The 23,996-nt window shown below is 39.1% G+C and overlaps 1 protein-coding gene across 3 annotated transcripts in view; it reads right to left on the bottom strand.

Annotated features, from left to right (window-relative positions):
• The window catches only part of sorcs2 (sortilin-related VPS10 domain containing receptor 2), a 310,471-nt gene extending 288,621 nt beyond the window's left edge, over nucleotides 1–21,850 (bottom strand). For 2 of the 3 annotated variants that reach the window (XM_024288228.2, XM_024288226.2), the window contains exon 1: nucleotides 21,314–21,849. In XM_024288228.2, the coding sequence (XP_024143996.1) occupies nucleotides 21,314–21,793 (480 nt within the window). In that variant the 5' untranslated portion in view covers nucleotides 21,794–21,849. Of the gene's footprint in view, nucleotides 1–21,313 lie in introns of all 3 variants that reach the window. The other variant, XM_024288225.2, reaches the window with a different exon arrangement.
• Between the last annotated feature and the right edge of the window lie 2,146 nt (nucleotides 21,851–23,996).

Below are 23,996 nucleotides of genomic sequence, written 5' to 3' on the forward strand. Positions count from 1 at the left end.
CAAAGTCAGAGAATAGTTGTTTTAACAGGTGCAGACATGTGTTACCAAACAGTAGACAAAAAAACAGTATGATGCACTTAGAAGCTCAAAACTATTGTTTTTCATGATATGGTCCCTTTAAATCAAAACTCAAAACCCATCTGTTGAAGCTGTCATACTCATCATAGTTCTACATCGCCATCTCTGCTACTTAATATTAATACTATTTTTATTTAAATTCTAGCTTTTATTTGTTCATAACCCAGAGTTTTGAAAGGCACTTAAAATGAAATGTATTGTTATTAATATTTTGTGGTCAAAGAAACTCTTTGCTCAACATTTTCAGCACAGAATCCAGTCCCTGTAACTGACGAGAAACATGACAGACCCAAATGCATCTGCATGTTTGGTTTCTCATCATAAATGCGGATTGTGGTTTTCTGCCATCAGTCACAGCTCAGTGACATCCACCCTCTAATTATCATTTCCTCAGAAGCCATCCCTTATTCCATGGAATAACAGCTTTGCATTGCGGCCAGCAGTCCTACATAAAGTTCAAACCGTCTCCCAGGGAAAGTCGGAGGAAACCTCCAAAAAGTTCTTCCTCCAGCACCTTCTGGCAGAGAGCCGGTTTTAAGGAAAACTGGAAGTTCGATGATACGGCAAAACGATTAACAGAGTCAGGCAGAAAATAATTGGACCTGTTGGTGAATAAACAATAAATTTGGAGGATAAACAAGCTTTTCAGTGTGGTTCACCTCAGCATCCTGCCTCTGCAGCGTTTTCTTTCTGTGTGTTCAGACGGGCTTCCTCCCAAATGGTTGATTTGCATACAAACTGGATGTGCAGATTCAGTGCAACAGAGGGAAGAAAGGAAGAGACAAATGGGTGTGAAAGTGTGTCTGTGTGAGAGGACGGCGTGGAGGGGAGGTTTGTGAGTCCTTCCCAGGTGCTGAGGACTTTTCAGTTTTAACAAGCAGAAAATCTCATTACGTGGGTGATGCTCCGCCTGTGTTTACACGCTTTGTTCTAAAACAGCGTCGACATTCCTTCCGTCTGTCATCGTCTCTGTACTTCATTTAATTCAGCTTCCTGAGAAAGAGTGAGGATACAAGTGGGAATTTTGGTGGGGAAAGTTGAGGAATGACCGACAAATGTGAGTGAGTTTCATCAAAGGACCAACTGCAGTTTTCAACACATCAACGCAATTCCATCAGATTCTGAAGGAGAAAAGCGGTTCCTGATTGACTGAACACTAGGGGTGTGTATTGGCAAGAGCCTGGCGATACGATACATATCACGATATGTGTCTCAAGATACTATACATATCACGATATGTCCCAAGACTGTATCAGAACCATTTTATAGATTTTTTTTTAGGAGTACAACTTTGAAAAAACTCTACCTAAATATCAATATGTCTTTCATCGTAATGAAATAGTAAAATTAATTTTACTGATAGCTAGCAAAGAATGCTAAAGTTGTAAGCTTGCTAAAATATTAGCTAAATACCAAAAACCACTGCGCTCGACGGTGGCGCAGTGGTTAGCGCTCTTGCCTCACAGCGAGTGTGGAGTTTGCATGTTCTCCCCGTCCATGCGTGGGTTTTCACCGGGGACTCCGGCTTCCTCCCACCGTCCAAAAACATGCTTCATAGGTTAATTGGTGACTCTAAATTGCCCCTAGGTGTGAATGTGTGTGATTGAGGCCCTGTGACAGACTGGCGACCTGTCCATCAGCAGCCGGGATAGGCTCCGGCACCCCCGCGACCCAGAAAGGGAAGAAGCGGTCAGGAAGATGAATGAATACTCCAAATTAGCCAACAAAAAGAACACAAGGACACAAACTTGATGTTGGCAAAATATTTTTTCCAAACTTTTTTAAATTTTATTTGTGGTCTTTAAATATAAAATTGACTGTAAATTGATGAACTCATATTTACATGTATTTTGTTCTATATAAAGAAATGAAAAATGTCCTATTGCAATATTTTTTTTTTGTACTAATTAGTCAATTTACGTTATAATAAGGATTTAAAGACCTGATTGAATTCCTAATGATTAATCTTTTTACTATTGTTATACTGTTCATTTTAATTGCATTTTATTTCCACTTTATTGTTTTAACTGTATATTTTCTTGTGATGATGCCTTTCAGGCTAAGTCTTCCATGAAAAAGAGATCTAATCCAATGGAATTTCCTGGTGATATAAAGGTAAAATAAAAAGAATACAGACTGAGGAAGTGGCCATCACACATTTTCACCAGAAAAATCTGTCCCTCTTTGCCAAAAGTTTGGAATCCCCGTACTCTACAGGAAAATCTCAGAGAACCAGTCACAAGTGATATCATATATATTTTCTACCTTAGATGGATGAAAACCATTATTTAGAAATGTTCCTTGTAATTGAGAGATTTAAGGGAGTGTCTCAGACCATTAGGGGTTCTGATATAAAGACATCAACCTGCTTTCTATACATTCAGATCAAAGTATCTTTCCTCCAGATTTCTGCAGGAGCTTCACCTTTGCTGCAGACCAAAGACACGGCCGTTGGATTTATTGCAGACTCTAAATTGACTGGAGGAATTCGACACTGTACGACGGTGTCTCTCATTTTTCTTGGTGTGGTCCTGTGATGGACTGGAAGCTTCTCTGGAGTGCGTCCCATCCCTCACCTGATGACAGGTGGGATAGACTGCAGTCCCACCGCGACCTTGGAACAGACGGAAGCTGCTCTGGGGAAAGGATGGATGCTCCGGTGTCGGATGAATGAAGGTGAAACATTCAACATTGTTGTCTCACACGGCATAAACACACTCCCCTTCACTTCATTTCACTACTCTGATGTTCTGCTTTAGATATAAGATAGTCGTTGTTGCAAATGTGAAATGCGAAAACCAGGCAGTGGGTTTCCTATATATATATATATATATATATATATATATATATATATACATAGTGTGTATATACACTATGTATATACACACTATATATAGTGTGTGTGTGTGTATATATATAGTGTGTATATACACTGTGTATATATATATATATATATACATAGTGTGTATATACACTATGTATATATATATACATATATACATAGTGTATATACACACTATATATATATATATATATATATATATATAGATATATATATATATATATATATACACACACACACCACGCATATATATATACACACACACACACTGCATATAAACATAATTATACTATATATATATATACTGTTTTTCATACTGCATTAAATATATATAGTAAGTATAGAAATAAATAAATATGAGTTAAAATGAAGACAGAATAAAGCAGAAAAGAACACAGAAGTTTCAAAGTAAAGTGATGTTGCTCTCTTTTTAAATTCCTGCAGAGATGACAAAAATAGGAGCGAAAATCCATTCTTCAAGTCCTCATAAGTTTCTATAAGAAGACTGCTTTGTGTAGATTTTTCTCTGCACATTTTTGTCATTTAAAGTACAGAGGCATGAATCTATGTGCTATTTCTTACATTTCCAAGCTGTCACTACTGATATTTGTTATGTTTATAGGTTGTTTTCTTTGCACTTCCTGCTACCTCCTGTGTGTAATCCAGTCACACAAAACGCGACATTTTTTGCTCTTTAAAGAGGCCTTTAAAAAATGATACGCTTTCGAATGAACAGATAATTAACTGTAGTCCTGCTTTAGAAAACAATGGAGAGCCAGCTGAAACACGATTAAATTTTGAGTATGTTTTTTTTATATTTTTATCTAAGTGAATTCCTAAACAGTTGTAATTCTCAAAATCATGATAATGATGAGCTCACTGCTGGTTGTTGTTTTTTTTTGTTATAATATTTGCTTGTGACCTTTCCCTCTGGTGCTATTGTGTTGTTTATGTGGAAACAGTTTTTTGTAATTATCACAGTGAGCTCATGTTGCCTGCTGCATGTCTCTTACGGGGTGGTTTGAAAACATGATTTATACATTATGTGCTGAGGTGACACTTTTTCCAACTGTTTCCATATTATTGGCTGATTTGATTCATTTTAACACATATTGAAAACTCACTCTAAGGAAAATTGTGTTTATAACATGTTCTTGTGGCGTTTTTCTGATGATTGAGAACATATAAAACTAAGGTCAAAATTGCATTTCTGAGTAATTTTTTGTTTAAATGAAAAAAGAACGTTTTGAAAATGATTGTATTTGGGATGTAAAAATACGCTGGGCGGGTCTCAAGCTCCCTGCTCCGCTCCATTCTGATGCATTCACTTGCAGACAAATAGATCTATGAACGTCATTGAGCTGAAATCTGGATCTAAATTAAATGACTGGATAGCCGTGATATTTCTCGCTATTTTTGTTGCACTGGAAATGTTAGGTTGTGAGTGTGAGGCTGGCGAGCAGGTAAAAAGATGGATGATGGGAAGAGGATGGGCTTACTCCAACAGTTCCGTACACAACTCAAAGGGGAATTTCCTGCTTCTCTGCAGAAACTACGTCCTTGAAAATGACAAGTTTTTGATTTTGGCTTAATCAATTTGGCTATTTTCATAACTGAAAGACCATTTTAAAAACAGATCGGAGTGTGTCTTTAAAACAGTGATAATAATTACAAAAAGTTGTATTCAACTAGCTCCATAACTAAAACAGACACAACAACTTTTCCGCTGTTGCCACACACACTGTTTTTTTTGTGTACCTGATGTATTCTTCCAGTTCCTTTAATGTGTTTTCTGCCGTACCCATAAGCATGATATCAAACTCCCAATCGTGCACATTTCTCCCTTTTCATCTTTAATAACAGTCAAAGGCACAAATCAATCAGGCAGGAAGACGCTGGGAGAAACGGCGGCAGTCGGGATGGAGCTGGAGTCCATCAAAGAGCCGTCAGAGTCAGATCAAACCACGCCGCCTCGTCTTCCGTAAAAAGCAACCGCTGCATCTGACCAGAAACCACCCGTGGAGTACGCTGAGCTGAGATGCAGAAAAACCCAAGTTAGGAGCTGTTGTTTCTCCTCTTCCTCCCACACGCGCTCGCCACCGACGCCCCATCTCCCCTGACACGCGGGTGCGCTCATTTCTGCCGACATGAGTCACCCAGCAGTCAGCCCGGGTTTTTATTTTTTCTCCTGAGAAAGAAATGATTACTGGCAAGCTTCATGTCTGTCAGCACATGGTAATTCATGTTTTACTGCCTGTGCTTGCCTGGAGTGTGGGTGTGTTTGGCAGAGATGACTTTGAACCACTCAGCACTGAGTTAAAGGCTGGTTTGAGCTCCAAGATAAATTCTGGATAGTTGAATACAGAGGACAATCACCACTTAAAAAAACAAGAAAAACAAGGCGTCCCGAATAACCAGCAGAACCAACGTCAGCAGTTAGGTGGGGTGCAAAACCCATCTGAGGAATTAATGCAACTTTTTCAGAAGTCAAACTTAGCAAAGCAGATTAACGACTTTCTGTTTTTTTAATCAAATTCGAGCAGAAATTAATGTTTTCAGCATGAATGATGCTTTTAACTGTGCTGGTCCAAGTGAGATAACTGCAAATTAACTCCATTGACTTCACTGATAATGTGCTGAAGGAAGGACCGGCTTTATCTTTAGGAGAACATTAAGAAAAAAACACAAGTTCTTGTACAGCAGAATTCATGAAAGAGTTAAGCCTCCCCAGCTGCTCTGCTGCTGGTCACATCAAACGTGAGGAATAGGAGCAGTTTAAAGGAATGTGTGGTTCCTGCATCCCAAGCTGCAGCAGCTTTTTCCCCTTTCATCTGCAAACGCGCTCTCATTAACGGAATACACCAAAGTACAGATGAATCCTTTCAGCTGGAGACCTAAGCTTTGAAACTTGTGAAGGATTTTTGTCCACCATCATTACTCAGTTCAGAATCCAAGAGATTTAATCACAATGTCATCATACATAATACAATGGTTGGTCAACTTCTGGACTAACTGTGATGGATTATAGTGTTTATAATCTAACCAAAGGTTAAAACAATGAAAAAAAAATAAAACAATACAAATTTACAAAACTTCTGAGTATAAAGTTGCGTTCACAATCCAGTTTCAATGTTTAGTCAAGTACAGATGTGATCAGAAGTCCTGACTTTATGTGTTGGCCACGGTGCAGCTGTGTGGTCTTTTCAAAAACTTTAACAAAAAATTCATGACACATCAACCAATCAGGAACTCAGCTTTGGCCGTGACATGTTGGTGATGTAATCAGTGGGAGGAGTCCAAAACCAACATGAAGGTGAATGTGATGGTTCACTTTCCTGAACTTTAGGATATTTTTATTATTTGTATGAAGACAATAATAGCTAGAAAAGTTGCATTAACTGTGATAATGCTAATGATTTTTGCTAAATCTGGTTGTTGAAAATGCTAAAGCTATTTGCAAAATGCAAAATATGCTAAAAGACTTGAAATTTCATTAAAAAACTATAAAAGACCGCTGAAGTTGTCCTAAATTTCTGAAAAATTGTTAGTAAGTTGGTTTAAATGTCTTCAATACATGCAGCGTGTTACTTAAATGTGAGCTAAACTCTAAAATTAGCACATGCCAAATTAGCCTATAAAGTTAGCACAATGCTAAAAAGTTAGCCAATTGCTAAGATACTAGCTCAAGTCCAGAATAGGCTAAAAATCCTCAGTAAAATTAGTCCAAAACTTTATCCTGCTGCTAAAATATTAGCTCAACTCAAAAATGCCTTAAAAACCTCAATAGATAACAAATGAACCAAAGTTGGTCAAAACGTTAGCTTGTTGCTAACTAAATTAAAAAGTAGCCCGACAACCTTAGTAAATAACAAATTAGCCAAAAAACATCAGCATGCTGCTAAAATATTAGATAAAATTAGCATAAAAAACCTCAGTAGATAATACTTGTCAAAATGAGCTAGCATAGTGCTAATATGACAGCTCAATGCCAAATTATTTAAAAGCTACTGTAAATCATGCTTCTAAAGTGCACAAAGTTTTAAAAAAAATTGAAATTGTTTCTTCATTTAGTTCTTATGGGGCATATTTTGATTTAATCTGCACAGGTTAGAGCTCAGCTTTTCATGAACCAAAGACTAGAAACAAACCAAAGGGAGTAAATGTAAGCATGTGCATCTTACGTAGGAGGAGAACACCGCTCAAAATGCAAATCTGGATAAAACGGTAATCTTCATTACAAGAATTAATGCACCCACGTCAGCAGTTGTTAAAATGACATGAATGTTTTAGAGAGTTCTGTTTGATTCTGTCTAGTGTGAAAGTAAACCAAATCAAGGTGGAACCTTAACCACTCGTACTGTACAACAAATAATAGCTGTGATTCTATGGAAATAAGTGCAGCTAATCTTCTTCAGCTAAAAAAAGCTCTGATTAAATCAGTTTTTGTACTTGATAACATAAAAACAGAATTAGGACAATATTTTTAAGTAACTGCAAAACAGTTTATTAAAATAAATACGTATTGAAATTAAATAAAAAGTAAAGTAGTAAATGTAAAACACTTAATAAACCAAAATAAACAAGTAACTAGGATACAAAAATAAATCAAAATCTTTAGCAATTAAAAAAAATGACTGGTAGAAATATAAATAATTTGTAACTTCTTATCTTTTAAATAGAAAAATAAGAACGGGTGAAAACAAACTTGTCACAAACAACTCAGCATTAAATAGAGTGAACATAGAGTGAAGAACGCACGCCGCCTGCATGCTTTTTATCTGCTGCTGAGACCTCACAGGACTGGTGAGATACAGACTTTGCTGATATAGAAAAGTTTCAAACAAGAGTAGAAATATCGATATCTGCGGACCGGTATTGATACCAACTTGAGATCGATACTATCAATATTTTTGGATTAATCCGCCCAGCACTAGACTACTAAAAAGTCAAGACAAATGAGTGTTTTCTTGTTTCTGCCTGTCAGTGAATAATTTTGGCTTCTGGTAGATACCTTGTTTCCCCCTCTCACGATTAAAAACTCATAGGAAACACTTTTTTTTAACAACTTTTGTAGTTTAAGAGCCTCTAAGAGTTTTTAGTGCTCAGATAGAGAGCATTTGTGAGCAAGCTGAAGGTAGAAGATGTGAATTTGCCGGCAGAAGCGACTCCCTTTTCTCTTGCTGTCACAGCGTCAGATCTGAAACCTGTAAATCTCAGATCTTGATGTTTTCGACTGCGTGCTTCATGCATGCTGCTCTGTTTCCCAGTTCCTGCCACAAACCACCAAGTGGCTGCAGAGGAAATCCTCTGATGTTATCAGTGGGTAAGCTTTATGATCTGTGTGGGACAAACGCTGGCAGCAGCGTGATCCAAAGTGAGGACAAGCATGATGAGACACCTTACAATGGTCATTTAGAGCTGGAGGACATGCCTGATTCCTGAAACGACATCAGCCCTACATCAATATGCTGCATCTCTCTAGCCCACGTGGGTCAAAGTCAAGGCCCGGGGGCCGGAGCCGGCCCTGCGGGTAATTCTATCCGGCCCTCCAGGTCATTTTATTTTATTGTTATTAATGGCCCGATGTTATCTTGTGCTTTGTTTCTACGTTGTATAATTTTGACAAAATATATTTTTATGGAGAGTAAAATATTGAAAGTTATTTAAGGTTTAAGTTGATTTATTCTGGAATAATATTACAGACTTTTTATTATTCAGAATTATGTTAAAAAGTTACAGTTTTTAAGTTTTAAAAATTGGCATTCTGCTAGATTTTTAGACTATTTTAGCATTTACTGAGATTTTTTTTAGACTATTTTGGAGTTTGGCTAATATTTCAGCTACATGCTAGCTGTTTTGGCAAAAGGCTTTTCTTTTAAAGTTCTTTTTAGGCTGTTTTGGAGTTAGATTAATATTTACATGCTAGCCATTTTGGCTAATTTGGGCTTTTTTTCAGTTTTTAACGGATATTTTTTAGTTTAGCTATTTTTTTGCTACATGCTAACTGTTTTGGCTAACCTAAGTTTTTTTTAGGCTAATTTAGCATTAATCTAATATTTTAGCGGGCTATCAGCTTCAGTGTTTTCAGCTATCAACTTTGATGTTTTTAGCTATCAGTTTCAGCATCTTCAGCTATCAGCACTAGCATCTTCAGCGGCCAAATTCAGCTTACAGCATTTACACTGACATTATCACAGGTAATGCTGTATATCTAGTTCGTGATTATGTTAAAAAGTAACAGTTTCAAAGTTTTAAAATGTAGTTTTAGAGTGTTCAATAAATGTTTATCCTGTTCGGCCCATGACCTAAGGTGAGTTTTAGAGTTAGGCCCTGTGCGATTGAGTTTGACACTCCTGCTCTAGCCCATCATACAGCGCAGAAATCGTTCATCCATGAAAGGAAGTCGAGAGGCGTTTGACAGACGCCCTGACGCTCCGCGCTCACATGAGCCCTGACAACGGCTGTGGTCGTGGAGGACTTTGTAATTTATAGGAAGAGCGGTCGTCCCGTTATGAGAGACAGGACAGGACCGGTTTGACGGTGTACAGTCTGCGGGAACGCAAGATGAATGAGAACGGACAAGATAAATGACAAGGAAGGCTCATCTCACATGTGCAAACAATTCTCCTTCTTAGAACAACCAGGGGCCAAATGAACTGTCTGCTCAGCATGTGAAGCGTGAACGAACGGCTTTCACATTAAGTCACGGTGTTGTGTGTGTGACAAAAGCTGGTAAACACACCTGTCTGAGCCACGATTTCACATTCAAATCAATGCAGGCTCCTTATCATAAAATAATTTGCTGTCTTCTAAATACTCGATTTAAATTCCAATGTCGTGTTTAGATCAGATATATCCTGCAGGCAGATAATCCTCACACCAGATTGGCTAAAAAGAAGACTACACAGTTTTGGAGATGGTGCAGAGGCACGGAGGACTCAGGCTAAATGTGGTTTCAATAGAAACATCTGCGGAGGCCAAGAATAGACAAACAGATGAAGTCGGTCAGTAGTCTGCGATGAGACTGAGAGGATAGAGCAGAGGACAACCAGCAGTTCAGCTGCAGACCAGTCGCCTCGGGACAAAAGCTTCACATTTGGTTGCACCGCGCCTTGCTGACCCAGAGTCTGAAGGGAAGGTGTCGAAGAGGCAGCCGGCCGAGTACGAGGCGACCGGCAAAGTAAATATCTTCAGGGCTGGGAGAGGAGTACCAATGATCTACTGAGCTGACCTCATGATCTGATGCAGGTCCTCTCTGTCTTCAGGCAGTAGTTACACACAGTGCAGCCATGTGTGAGGACACTCCATGCTGTGTGGGAGTTCCAGTCTGAGTCTGTTCAGGGTTCAGTTGAAGGAGACGTCACCTGAAACTGGGAACAGGTTGTCTTCCTGAGGCTTTTCTGCGTTTGCACTCAACTCACACAAAAACAGTCCCCCCCATTCTGAGCTGGGTTGTTCTGTTCTCTGCTGGTTTGAGTTCACAAAGCACTTAAAAAAGAACAAATACAATATTTTACACGCCCCACAGCACTACCCTTTACAAAGAGTGGAACAAAAAGGCACTAAACTTGCATGCAGCCTTTGTGTTATGCTGACTCATCACGCCTTGTGTGTTCTGTGCCTGAATTCACAGATCCAGGTTCTGGCCCATTTCTTTAACCCTGGAGATGTCGCCGACGACACCAAAATAACAACTCGCTCTTTGACTTTTATATCAGAGAAAAGCTGCTTTTCTCCACACAGAACTGATTCACTCTGATCACGTAAAAGGTTGAAGCTAACTGTGGTCAAACGTAAAGACTGGTTTGGAGCTACAGCTCCAATGTAAAAGTCTAAACAGTTTGGCAAATCTGGAACCTTTTTGTTAATATCCTTTTTTTAAATCAATAAGGCATTTACCCTCTTCTGACACATTTTAACCTAATCCTGAAGACTAAACTGTTGATTCACAAAAAAGTTTTTATGTAACCATGAAATCTTGTGGAATTTCTGCGTCCACATAGTGATTTTCAGCCACCATCTTGTCTCCCAGCAGGTCCCACTTGATAATATGGTTATTGCACAAACTAGTCGAGAACTAGTGAACAGCTCCAGTATTAAAGAGTTGGGTGAATCAATTATAGGACAATATGTTGAAGTGTGCCTGAACACAAAACAGAACAATTTTACTCACGTTAAAAAAGAGATATAGGACAACGCTTGTGATCAGGTGCTGCACACAGTCGGGTTAGTTCACTTCTAACAGGCTTGTAGCATCTATGTAGCCCTGTAGTGGTCTGATTGATGCTAACAAAAGGGGTGTCAGACTCAAGGGGCCAAAATCCAAAACTCACCTTAGATCACGGGCCGAACAGGATAAACATTCATTGAACACTCCAGAACTACACTTTTAAAACTTTAAAACCATAACTTTTTAACATAATTATGAACTAGATATATAGCATTACCTGTGATAATGCTAGTGTGAATGCTGTAAGCTGAATTTGGCCGCAGAAGAACCTAGTACTGATAGCTGAAGATGATGAAATTGATAGCTAAAAATGCTAAAGCTGATAGCTGAAAATGCTGAAGATAATAACCAGCTAAAATATTTGCTAAATACCAAATTAGCCTAAAAAACAAAAGAAAAACAAGCAAATTAGGTTAGCCAAAACAGCTAGGATATAGCTGAAAAAATAGCTAATCTTCAAAATAGCCTAAAAAACTGAAAAAAGACTAAATTAGTCAAAACATCTAGTGTGTAAATATTAGAATAACTCTAAAACAGTCTAAAAAAATTAAAAATAAAAGCCTAAATTAGCCAAAACAGGTAGCATATATCCAAAATATTAGCTAAACTCCAAAACAGCCTCAAAAACCAAAAAAAAGCATAAATTAGCTTAAATAGCTAGCATGTAGCTGAATTATTAGCTAAGCCCCAAAATGGTCTTAAAAATGGGAAAAAAATGCCTAAATTAGCCAAAACAGCTAGCAGAATGCCAATTTTTACAACTTTAAAACCGTGACTTTTTTACATAATTATGAAAAATAAAAAAAAGACAAATATTTTTCTTGAATAAATCAACTTAAACCTTAAATAACTTCCAATATTTTGCTCTACATACAAATATTTTTTATCACAATTATACAAGTTAGAAATAAGTACAATATAACATCGGATAATTAATAACAATAAAATAAAATGATCTGGAGGGCCGGATAGAATTACGCGGAGGGCCGGATCCGGCCCCTGGGCCTTGACTTTGACATGTGCTAATAAAAAGCTGTACATCTTTACCGTCTACCATCAGTCTTTGGATCCACCCAGTTTGTCTTGTCGTTTTTTATTCTTTCTTTCTGTAGAAGACAGTTCATTGTTTGGTTTGCTGGGTCCGTCTGTGTTCATGCTGTAGTGAGACTGTAGGTTTCAGGCACTCCAGATTACACCTGCCCTCCTCAAACAAACCAATGAAAAAACATCCTGTCAGAAACAAACAGCCTGGTTGTAAAGACACGCCAATAACTAAGCACTGATTTTATGTATTTCATGAATTATGGATGGCCTCTTCTGAGGTTCATGGTGTTAAAATATCAGTGCTCCTCCCCTTCTTTCACTTATTTCCACCCAGGAGAGCTCTTATACCAGAAAGTGGCAGAAATTACTCACAATTCCCCAGTGGGTGTCCAGGGTTTGGACTGTCAGCGGCCCTTTTGGAGCTCGTTAATCACTAAGGCTGCTGTGGCCCGGGCCGCCTGGGATTAGCAGCTCACACGTGCTTACAGGTATGGCCACGGCGCCGGTTTTTCATTTGTTTTCTGCAAAACACGGGATCGCCGCGAAACGGAGAAAGGCTACCTCGCGCTCAGGGCGTTTCCAGCCCGCTCTGTGAGGCTGTTCATCACCAGAGAGAGGAGACGGGAACAGATAGAAGACAAACGGCGTTCAGGGCTCCCCCAGGCTGCACAGCAGCTCAGACAGAGACAGCCACAAAGAGGCTCCTTTCAACAGTGGAGGCTCTCGTCACTCAGGCAGCCGGTGTCATGTTAAACTGACTCACCCTTCAGAGCAGATCCTGCCGGATACACCGTGTGCGGAACAACCTTCTCTATATTTAGACTTTAAAAGAAGGAAGCAATTTTTCCAGGATAAATGAAGATGTTCATGTTGTAGCCATGAATAGAAATGTATTGTCTTTAAAAGTGTGGATCAGGGAAGTTTACTGTTTAATTGTGAAGATAAAAGTTATGCTTTTGGTGTTTTTAAAATGTCCTTGTTGGATTTATTTAAAAAAATGGAGGACATATATTCAGAAAATTAAGCTTAAATTTGTTGTAAATCAGGAGCAGATGAAAAAATACCAATTGTTGGGCAGTGTTGCAGGTTGATTTTGGCTAAAAACGGCATAATCATGAATAAAATCACTTTTAAAATAGATCAAAAGATAATCAGAGTGGGACTTTAAGGGAGAACTGGAAGGCCCTCAAACAGACACCTCATTTTCTGCTCCTCTCCTGCTCTTTTTGTTTTACAAACATTGGAGGCTACAGCTATAACAGATGCTTGATCTTAATTTTATTAGGACGAGTCTGACAAAACAAGCTGCTCTACCAAACTTAGTATGCTCTGGTAAATGTGTTTTTTTATTTAAAAAAAATGGCAATTTACCAAGCTGGAATAAATCTGTTGTTTCATCATAGAAATGATCCCAAAGCTTTTCCAGATCAACTTTAACTCAAACTCTATACTTTCATGTATTTTCATTTCATTGTGCTGCTGAGTGGAGATGTCTGAGGAGCTTTAGGTTTGCTTTGGGTCAAAAATAACCCTGTAAAACCAACTACATCAAATAATTAACAAAATTCTATTTATTTTGGAATTAATTTTTTTTCAAATGTATTTTGGATATAGACAATAATGTACTTCAGATATAGATAGTATCTTTTGGGTGATTTGGTAACTTTTTGTTTACAAAAATGTTAGTTTAAGATGCAAAAATATTGATACGAGTGTTTATAAAAAAAATAAAAAAATAAATAAAAAAGAAAAAGGACCTTATTGACCCACTGTCTCAAATTTGATCCACACATTTTTAACAAGGTGTAAATGTATAACATATAAAAAATATCAACATATTTTGCATTCTTTCAATACAGCAAGAAGTCATTTAAAATAATAAATAACAATAAATGAGTTATTCTCACCAAAAAGTTTAGAAAATTAGATAAACTTTTCCCGCCAAAAGTGTTTTTTGAGGTTTCATGGAAGCAGCCATTTTGAAATGAGCAGGGAAAGCCCCTCTACTGCCCTCAGTGGAGTGATGATGAACTACAGGGTCGAAAAGCTATAAACAATGAGTTTTTATTGAAAATGTTGGATCATGCTAATGAGATAGGGGGCTTAAAAAAAAATCACAAATATGAAAGATCATATAGAGTTAGCCTTCAGCCTTTATATTTTTATTTATTTAAAGTTATCTTGTGGGCCAAACAGACACATTTTGAGTTCAGTATTTTAGTAAAATAATTTAATTCATTTAAGGGTTATAATAAAAGTCCAAATATTACGTAAAAAATAAATAAATAAAGGCACTTTTTTGTAAAACCTAAATAGCAATTTCTGCTTTCATTTGAAATATCAATACAGTTTTGTATAAACAGAGTTCTGATAGACTCTAAGGTTGAATATGTTTTTGTTTTTCAGTGTCTAAGACAGAAATATGGGAATAAAACCATTTCCACAGAGTGAAAGTCTCTTGGAGATGAAATTTAAAAGCATTAAGAAGCAGAAAACGTCTGGTTTATTACCAAATAAGTCATAAATGTGTCCATCTGAAGTGCACTGGATGAAAAATAAATCACAGCTTTGTCTAAGAACTAAAATGACCCCCAAACAAAGCAGCCTGAGCAGAGAAACGCAGACGTACTGTCACAAATGAGGAGATATAAACCAGCTGAAACCCTGTTATCAGTCAAGAGGACGATCAAAGGACCTGCTGGGATCCCTGAATGCCGACAATTTCATCTCTTTCCTTTTTTTGGAAAGATCAAATCTGAAAGAAATGACCTGAAAGTATCTGAGATGATGCTTCTTACATCACAGTGAGAGAAACTATTCAGATGACACTTTATACATCAGCAACCCTTAGATACAGTTTAGAGCTCTGTTCTTAGAAACACTTTTTGTCCAACGTGTGAGATGTTTCCACAGATTTTCTACAACAAAATGATGGATGAGGAATGTGACTCTTCACCTCTCATTTTACAGTTTTACTGACAAACGGATGACCTTTAACAGAACATCTTAGCCATTACAGATCGTCTCTTTATCGTCTATCAACACGCTGTAATGTTAAATGTGGGAAAACGGAGGATATTTATGAACAGAATCTAGAGAACAATCATGTGACGGTTCATAAATATTGAAGAGTTCATGTATACATAAACTAGTCAAATTAATTGATAAAAGGCAAATATATAGTTTTAAATTAGTACATTTTCTTCTGACCTTTAAACATTTTCCATATATGAAATATATTATGAAAGTAATCAATCTCATTAAAATCTGTCTCTGTATAGTTATTGCATCTTAATTATGTTTAATTTGTTAGATTAACTAGAGATTAAGAGATTCGTTTGTTAAGTTTTGTCACTTCTGTTTAGATTTTTAAAATGTCAAACAACTAAGCAAAAAAAGTTTAATTTGCCGTCAAAAATTCAATGTTCTTTACATTTGTGGTTTTAATTTATAGTTAGTCGAATAAAAGTGTTTTTTATTTAGGTAAATTACACTAAAGTGGTTGTAATTCAACTAAAGCTGCTGCAACAGGAGACAGAAGGAGTTTTATTTTGAAAGGAACTAGAGTGTGATGCTGTCAAAAGTAAAAGAAGTTACAATATAAATCTATAGACACTGTTTTAATGTAATTATTGAAATATTTAAATGTTTATATGACAAAAAAACATAACTATTGTGCATTTTTTAACGATAAAGTGAGACTTTGTGGCTCTCAAAGGTTCTGGTCTGTAAGAAAATAAACCAAATAGCTATTTTACCGTTAAAGGTTGCAGACCCAGATGTAGAATATGCAGGAAACAGAAACTAAAAATTTATTAATTTAACCAAAAACCAACAGAGAAACACAAAGAAGAACCAGTCACTTAAATAGTTTAGGGGCGATTAACAGAAATGAAGACAGCTGGGGATCATGACCCTGAAAGTACTGTGACTGAGGGACAATTCAAACAGAAGATGACCAAAAATCCACGAGTAAAACCCAAAAAGTAAGAGCAGCATGTGGGTGGTGCTGTCTCTTCTTATAATCTAGCTTCCACTTTGGATCATCAGAGAGAACAACCAGAATGAATCTATATATAAGGTGCTCCAGACTATAAAGCACATATTTTAAAAACAATTAAGGCTTTTAAGTGAGCCTTAAAATGCAGAAATTACAGTAAATAGCACATTACCATAAATAACTTCTTTCAATAAAAACAGTCCAGGAGGCCGCGCCCGTTTTCTTTACCCGGACATTATCGAGACAGATGTGTCCGTGAGAGTTTGACCCTCACTGAGATTTACAGTCAGAACCTTCAGGACTCAGGAGTGATTCTATGAACCCACAGAGGAGGCAGATTCCTCCGTACCGTCCATCAATCTGCACGCTGCTCATAAATGTCAGCCTTAGGGAAATTGAACGGCCCCATTTGTCTATGTTTATGAGGGTGGGCTCGGTCCTGACGACCTTTGAGGCGTCGAGCACAGATCGTTGAGAATACGTTCGTGCTTCCAGCCCATGAGAAGGAATTCCTGCAGACCTCCATAGAAGAGGAGAAGAAAGATTCTTTTCACAGCAGACAGAGTCCAGTCAGTCTGTCATGCTGGAAAGCTCAGACCTAAATGTCAAATCATTTCTGTTCAACCAGTTATGGCTGAGTTGTGGTGAAATGTCCTCATCACTCAGGACAAGTTTGACCTGAAGAGTTCTGTGGATTTCTAATAACAGCAATACATCTTTGTGTTCTGTCTGATATTGTTTGAAATGTCAACGTTTTGGTTCCTGTCCTGAAACTCTGGGTCTGAATCTGCCTCATCGCCTGCAGATCTGATGTGGGATCTGACGTCACAAGTCGTTCTTGCATGAACAGAAATCGTATTTCCCTGCCGGTGTTGTTGCTTCATCTTTGAATGGACTGAAGACACAGCAGAATACATGCAGGAGTGCTGCTCCCAACGACCGAAAAACAAGACGACGGAGTCTGCGGTCACATGACCTGACGGTTTGATTTGGCCCCATTTGAAGCTCCGCCAGATTTGACTGTATGTGAGAACTGGACCGAGTGAGAGTGACGTCACCAACAGAAAATAACTTACTACCTGTTCCAACCATATATTTACAGCCAGGTTTGGAACATTCCATGACTCCATTAAAGTTGTATTTCCAACAGATTTTCAGTCCCAACACATCACATCTTATCACATCTTGACGTTTGGTTAAGAACACTACACTGACGTTTTGGGAGTCTCCAACTCCTTGTTTTTTGACGTGCTGGCTGTTCTAATTAAATCATGGGTCCCTACCTCTGGGGTGTGAACTAGAACCGCTCCAATTCAGTTTTATCTATGTATCCCAATATCACTAAACAATTGTCTTGTTGGGCTTCATACCAGTAATTGTACAAAAGCAGAAAGTCAGTCATAAAATATAAACAATACCTGTGTCATGGTTCAACCTGCTGCGTCTCCCTTCAACCACCAGGGGGAGCACTCGCCTGAGTTCTGAACTCTTCACCTGCCCTCACCTGGAGTAATTTTCATCAGCTGTTTCCCATCACCTCACCACTGCCTTAGTATTTAGTCTGGCTTCTCTCCACAGCTCACTGCGAAGTCTTGTTTGCCCTGCATTCAGTCCAAGCGTTTTCTCCTATGCCTGTCTCCTTGTGTTTTGACTCCTGCCTGAATCCTCGACTCTCCGCCTGGCCCCTGTGTTTTGACCTCAGCCTGTTTTCTGACCACGCCTTGCTTTGTCCTGTGTCTTCATTAAAACTTCTCGTTTGCACATGGATCCACACATCTCTGCCTCTTCGTCACAACCTGATTGCTAAACAGACTAAACTGGTTATCCCTGGAAAAAAAACTCCCAGACAAGAAGTATCCCGGAAAAGAAAGAGGAATTCTCTCTTAGGACAGACAAGCGAAAACCAGGACTGTTAAAGAAGAATTAGCTTTTCTAACTCTACAACTACATGTCTGAATAGTGTTCATTCAGATAGAACTGGGGCAAGGGTGAGGGCGTGGCCAGGTCCACGGCCAAGACGAGCCAGAGGCCAGGTCCACGGCCAAGACAAGCCAGAGGCCAAGTCCACGGCCAAGACAAGTCATAGGCGTGGTCCATGGTACACTAACTATGTTACACTAACCCAGTACCGGTACCCTAACCCGGGCCCGGTACTGCGTCTGGTACCAGTTCGGGTCCAGTATTGCGTCTAGTACTGGATCTGGTACCGTGTCCAGTGCCAGGTTAGTGTACCAGTACCTTGTTTGGATACTGGTACTGGATGTGTCCCGAGGACCAGTCTGTGTCCGGGACTGCATCCGATGCCCCAAGGGTTGCGGACCTTCGTTTTTCCAAACAGCCAGCACGTCAAAAATCAACAAGTTGGGGACTCCTAAAACGTCAGAAAGTGAGACGGCAGATCCTTAACCAAACCTCAATATGTGACGAGTTGGGGATGAGAATGTTCTGGTATTGAAACTGGGGTCAACCGGACCTACTAAAGTTTTTTCAATTCTCTCATATGTTTACTGATTATTTTCATTTAAGTTTCCTTTTCATTGTATTTTCTTCCCATCCTCATCGTTCTCATACGTTAGATGATCAGAACAAGTACCTTATGAGTTTAGAGATGTCAAACTATTATGAGGAGTCAAAGAAGCTGTCGGCTGAATTCCGACTCAGACAAAAACAAAAGGCTGAGCAGGAAAAACCTGAAAGTAGAAGTTCTATCAGAGCACAGGCTTCATCTCTGAGAACATTTAGCTCTTTATGAAGCTCCTGAACAAATGCACATTCACAACCAGACCACAAGATCAAAACCGGCCACACTTTCAAGCAGCAGGCCTGCTGGAGCAGTCATGTAAGCCGAGTTTGACCACTGAGTGAGCTCAGCGCCAACTGGAGCACACAGACGTGACAGCTGCAGGACTCTGGAGGCCGCGCCGGCGGCGGCGCCCTCCGAGTGAAGGGATTTCCTTGTGACGAAATTAGCGCTTGAAGAATGTGGAAATCATAATCCTGCAGCGAGTATCTCACAAGTCTTCTGATCACATTCCTGAGAGAAATGTTCCCTGACTTCAAAAGGCTGGATGGTAATTTCCAGTCGGCAGCGTGGCAGCAGGCAGCAAGAGCGGGGCGTTCAGGGGAGAATTCAAACCGCCGTAAGAAGTCGTCTGTCAAAAGCAACCGCGGAAATTTCTAGAGAGGGCAGCTTCCGCGGAAATCTCCCATGATGCACCTGATTGTGCACCAGTCAAATCTTTGCAAACCAGCAGAGTTTTTGAGTTGAAAGCTCACTTCAAACCCCAACTTGTATTTATTTTTTTTGTTTGTGTCTTAATGCACGATATGCAAACAAGTAGTAATGTCAGACACCCTCTGAACTCTAAATACACATCACTTTATGACTTCTCTGCAGCATTTTTGTTTTTTGAGCCAATCAAATCAAATAAATCAGACTTTGTATAGCAAAGGGGTCACGTGAGGCTCTTTTAACCCTCCATTGTGGCTCTTTGGTTTAAAAAAATGCACAACAGTTTGAGTTAATTTTTATTTTTTTTTAGTTTAGTCATTTTTGTTAGATTTAGATGAGAGAAAAATGATGGTAACAGATTTAAATCAGTGTTTTATTGTTGTTTCTTCATGGTAAACTTGTTTTATGTTCAGATTTTTTTTTACTAAGAAAAAAAATAAAAGAAAACAAATAATAATAAAAAAAAATAATAAAAATAAATGCAAATTGAAAAAAAATTAAAATAAAATAAATAAAATTAAATAAAAAAAATGAATTAAATTTATAAAATGAAACTAAATGAAAAAATAAAAAAAACATAAAATTAAGAAAATAATATTAAATTAAAAAGAAAGATTTTTTTTAATTTAGATTCTAGTCCATATTAGCAAAAATCCAAATTAAAAAAGGAGGAAAGCTCAACGAAAAAATACAGAAAATGCCATGTCTGACTTGACTTTCTTACGTAATTCGACACAGGGTGTATTTTATTTTGAAAGGACCTTACATGTTTCAAAAGTTAAAATGATTAATTAAAGAAGCATAGAAAACTTATAATTCAATGAATGCGATGTTTAAAAGTTGAATTTAGTACATAAATGGCCTAATGGGCCAAAAAACATAAATAAAGTGTATTTTTCTAAGGCTTTGTGGCTCTCGTGTGCTTTTGGTCACTAAGAAAATGTCTCTTTTAGCGCTGATATAGCAGTCTTCTAAAATAATTTAACTCAAAGTTCTTTACATAGAAACACAATCAAATTTGTAAAAACTACCAATACATCAATACAATACCAATTTGAATCAGAAATGTAAAAAAAATGTCCCAGGTCAATGTCCTGCTCCCAATAGCCAATACCCTACCGTGATTGGTTGGTTTGTCACCTTCACACAAAACATTGTAAAACTAAAACCCTGAACTTTGCCTGCTAAAAAAGGTTGATTCACAAAGAGTGATTTCTCTTCAAGGTCTCTGAGGTTTTGTTTCTCTCAGTCACATTTAATCTGACAATTTGACTAAAACAGCTCAGAATCATCAATAAAATGACCTCCAACTCCTCTAATCTTCAGAATTACTCTTGTGTTTTCTGTCAGGGAAGCAGCTGTGCTAATTGTTGCTCAAAGACTGGGAGTGATGTCCCCACCAAACACCAAGCATCACAAAGCCTCCTCTTTCCAGGAGCCTGATGTGACGATTCAGGAGGGAATGTGGCTGAAACAGCATCCGAGGATGTGGCTGAAACAGCATCCGGATGCTGTTTCAGTCACATTCCCTCCTGAATCGTCACCTCAGGGAAGCAGCATCCTTAGAAGGATGCATCCTTTCTTCTTGCAACTTCCACAAGGAAGTCCATGCTGCATCAGAGCACAGATTCACTGCAGAATGCATGAACAAAAACGCGCAACAGAATGCATCTCCATCCACAAACAATGACTTTTGCTGCATTGGAAGCCACGGTGACCCCGTGACCCCTCGGGCCACCCCTGGATGCGTAAAACCAACTTCCATGCGCAGCAGCACTCTCGGCGGAACAATGGTGCCGTGCGCGCAGGCTGACAAAGAGGAGGATGGTGGGGATGGCGCAGCAGCCGGCGGGTCGTGGCGGGACGGGGAGGGGTCAGGGTACTTACGCTGCTGTTCTCTCCTGTCCAGTGGACCATCGCCTGGTTGTGGGTCGCGTCCCCCTTGAGCACGAACGAGCTGCTCAGCAGGGAGAGCTGTTTATCCCGGGACAGCGCTCTCCGGAGGCGGGCTGAGGTCCCGCGCGCGTCCGAGCCCAGCGGGGAGCCTCCTCCTCCACCTCCCAAATCCTGCCGGTTTAAAGCCACGCCGTGGGAGCGCGCGGGTGACATCCAGGCCGAGGCGGCCAGCGTGAAGAAGAAGAGGAGCCGCGCGGCGGCGGCCGCGGCGGCGGACGGCTTGCCAGCGCGCAGAGGTGCCATGCTGTACTCCGTAGTAGCGCGGAGACTGATGGAGATGCTGCTGATGCTGTGGGAGATAGAGAGGTGTGTGGTGAAGGAGAGAGAGTGATAGAGAGGGGGAAGGAGTGTGGACAACGTGGACGCGTGTCCGTGCCAAGCGCCATCCACAGCACGGCGCAGCGGTGCCATCTGCTGTCCTGCAGCTGCAGCAGGAGCTGCAGACGGATGCGCGCGTTCATTCGTCCTTCAGGTGCAGAGCGCGCACGCAGATGGAACAATACATCAGCACTTCAGGGAGAAATGATTTATGTTGAAACTCAAAGACATAAAGTGGATCTTAACATAAATGTAAGCCTTTATTTAGATAAAACATTGAAATCTGACATTTTTATAACTCATTAAATTAAGAGTTCTTTCAAGTTTTTCTTTCTTTAAAGATCCACTCCAATGAAAATTGTGTTTTTATCATGTTCTTGTAGCAATTTTCTCATAATGGACGACATTTGTAAAGAAAATTAATGCTAAAATTGCATTTCTGAGTATTTTTTACACATTGTTAAATTAGGAGCCGATGAAAGAAATATTTTACCTTCAGATTAGAACCTTCAGCTATCAAGCTCCTGTTCTATGGAATAAGCTCCCAGCTCATGTCAGAGAGGCAGGTACAGTTTCTACCTTCAAAACTAGCCTTAAAACATTCCTATTTGGACAGGCGTTCTGCCAGACTAGCCAGTAATCATAGAATAATTAACATAATGCTCCCATACTGTTCTGAAGTTTGGGGAAATAATTATTATAATCACATACTTCTCCAATATATGCTTGCAATATAAATTATGAAATATGTATATTCTCTACATAATAACATAGAAGGCTGCTAGAAGTTAGAAGCTGGGGAAAGTATGGTGCACTGGGGCTCTGTCCTCTTTTCCATCTACTTCTCCTCTCCTCTACTTTTTTATTTACTTCTAATTGTATGCCTTTGTTGGTGGTGCAGTATAATTCACATGTTTTTCCTTCTCTCCGACTCCCCTGTGGGAGACCGGGAGAGATTGCAGTTTCCGGGAGACTTGTTGGTGATCCTGACGAAGCCCCGCCCATCTGGATGAAGCCCCGACACCATCCTGCATCTCTGAGTGGGAGTGATTCCTGGTGGGTCGTCTGTCCTCCTGCTCCTGGTCGTGGACTGCAGTTCTGCTTCATCTGGACTATGGACTTAATCATCACTCGTCCCTCAGCTCTATATGAATGAACTCTACTCATATATGCAGTTTTAGCAGCTAACTTTTCTTTAACCGTTCTGGTATCGCCTGTCCGTCCTGGGATGGGATCTCTCCCTCATGTGGGAATCCCTAAGGTTTCTTCTTTTTTTCCTGACTCAGGTTTTTTTAGGAGTTTTTCCTTACCGCGAGGGAGGGTCTAAGGACAGGGATGACCGTTCTTTATAGTCTGTTTAGTTTTTACCTATTGTGCATATTTTATGACTCCATCTGTGCATCTGTAAAAACTACAGGCATGAAGCCCAATGAGGCAAATTGAATTTGTGATATTGGGCTATATAAATAAAATTGAATTGAATTGAATTGAATTGAATAAGTAAGACTGCTTGTTTACTTCCAGTTATTTCTAACTGTATGCGTCGACTTATCAAATCTCTGTGTACTTCACCTGGTATTGTCCAATTTTCATTATTTTTTGCATTTTATGTTAGTTTTATCATTATGTGTATACACAGTGACATCCAAAAAGGTAAAGTTTGCCTTCCTGAAACACAAGTGCTCACAAAACGCTACCATGTACTGCATGATCACATGACTTCTTCAGATGAAACGTCAATCTATTAGAACATTTAACACCATTTAGCCTTGGATGTACATAAAATACGTAACACAATGCAGAAATCTGCATCTTGCCTGCATTTATTACATGTCACCAACATGAATTTCCATCTGTTTTTTGCACGTAAAATACGTACGAATAACGTCACCCTCAGTAAGTTACCATCGAAGTTAGGACGACAAATACAATTTAAATCCTTTTTCCATTTTATTTTGGAGAATATTGCAAGAAAGACAATCACCAGATCAGCAGAATGAAACTGGACACAAGCAGCAGGTGTGACGGGAAACATGATATATATGTCTGACGGTGATCTCTTCTGAGGCCGAGAAGGATTTTAGCACAAGATTTTTTACCTCAAAATCAAAGGTTTCAAGTCAACTCAAAGCATTAATGTCACTCATCTGTGAACTTTCTGCATGAGATCACTAAAATTCATTTTTTTTACTCAGAGGGAGATACATTTGCTGTTCTCTGACCTTAAAAAAACATCTACAATGAGGAGGAATGCTATTTCCAGGCTCCCGGTTAGCTATGGGGTGAATGTGGAAGG

This window comes from Oryzias melastigma, linkage group LG18 (assembly GCF_002922805.2).
Source record: "Oryzias melastigma strain HK-1 linkage group LG18, ASM292280v2, whole genome shotgun sequence".
NCBI classification, from domain to species: domain Eukaryota; kingdom Metazoa; phylum Chordata; class Actinopteri; order Beloniformes; family Adrianichthyidae; genus Oryzias; species Oryzias melastigma.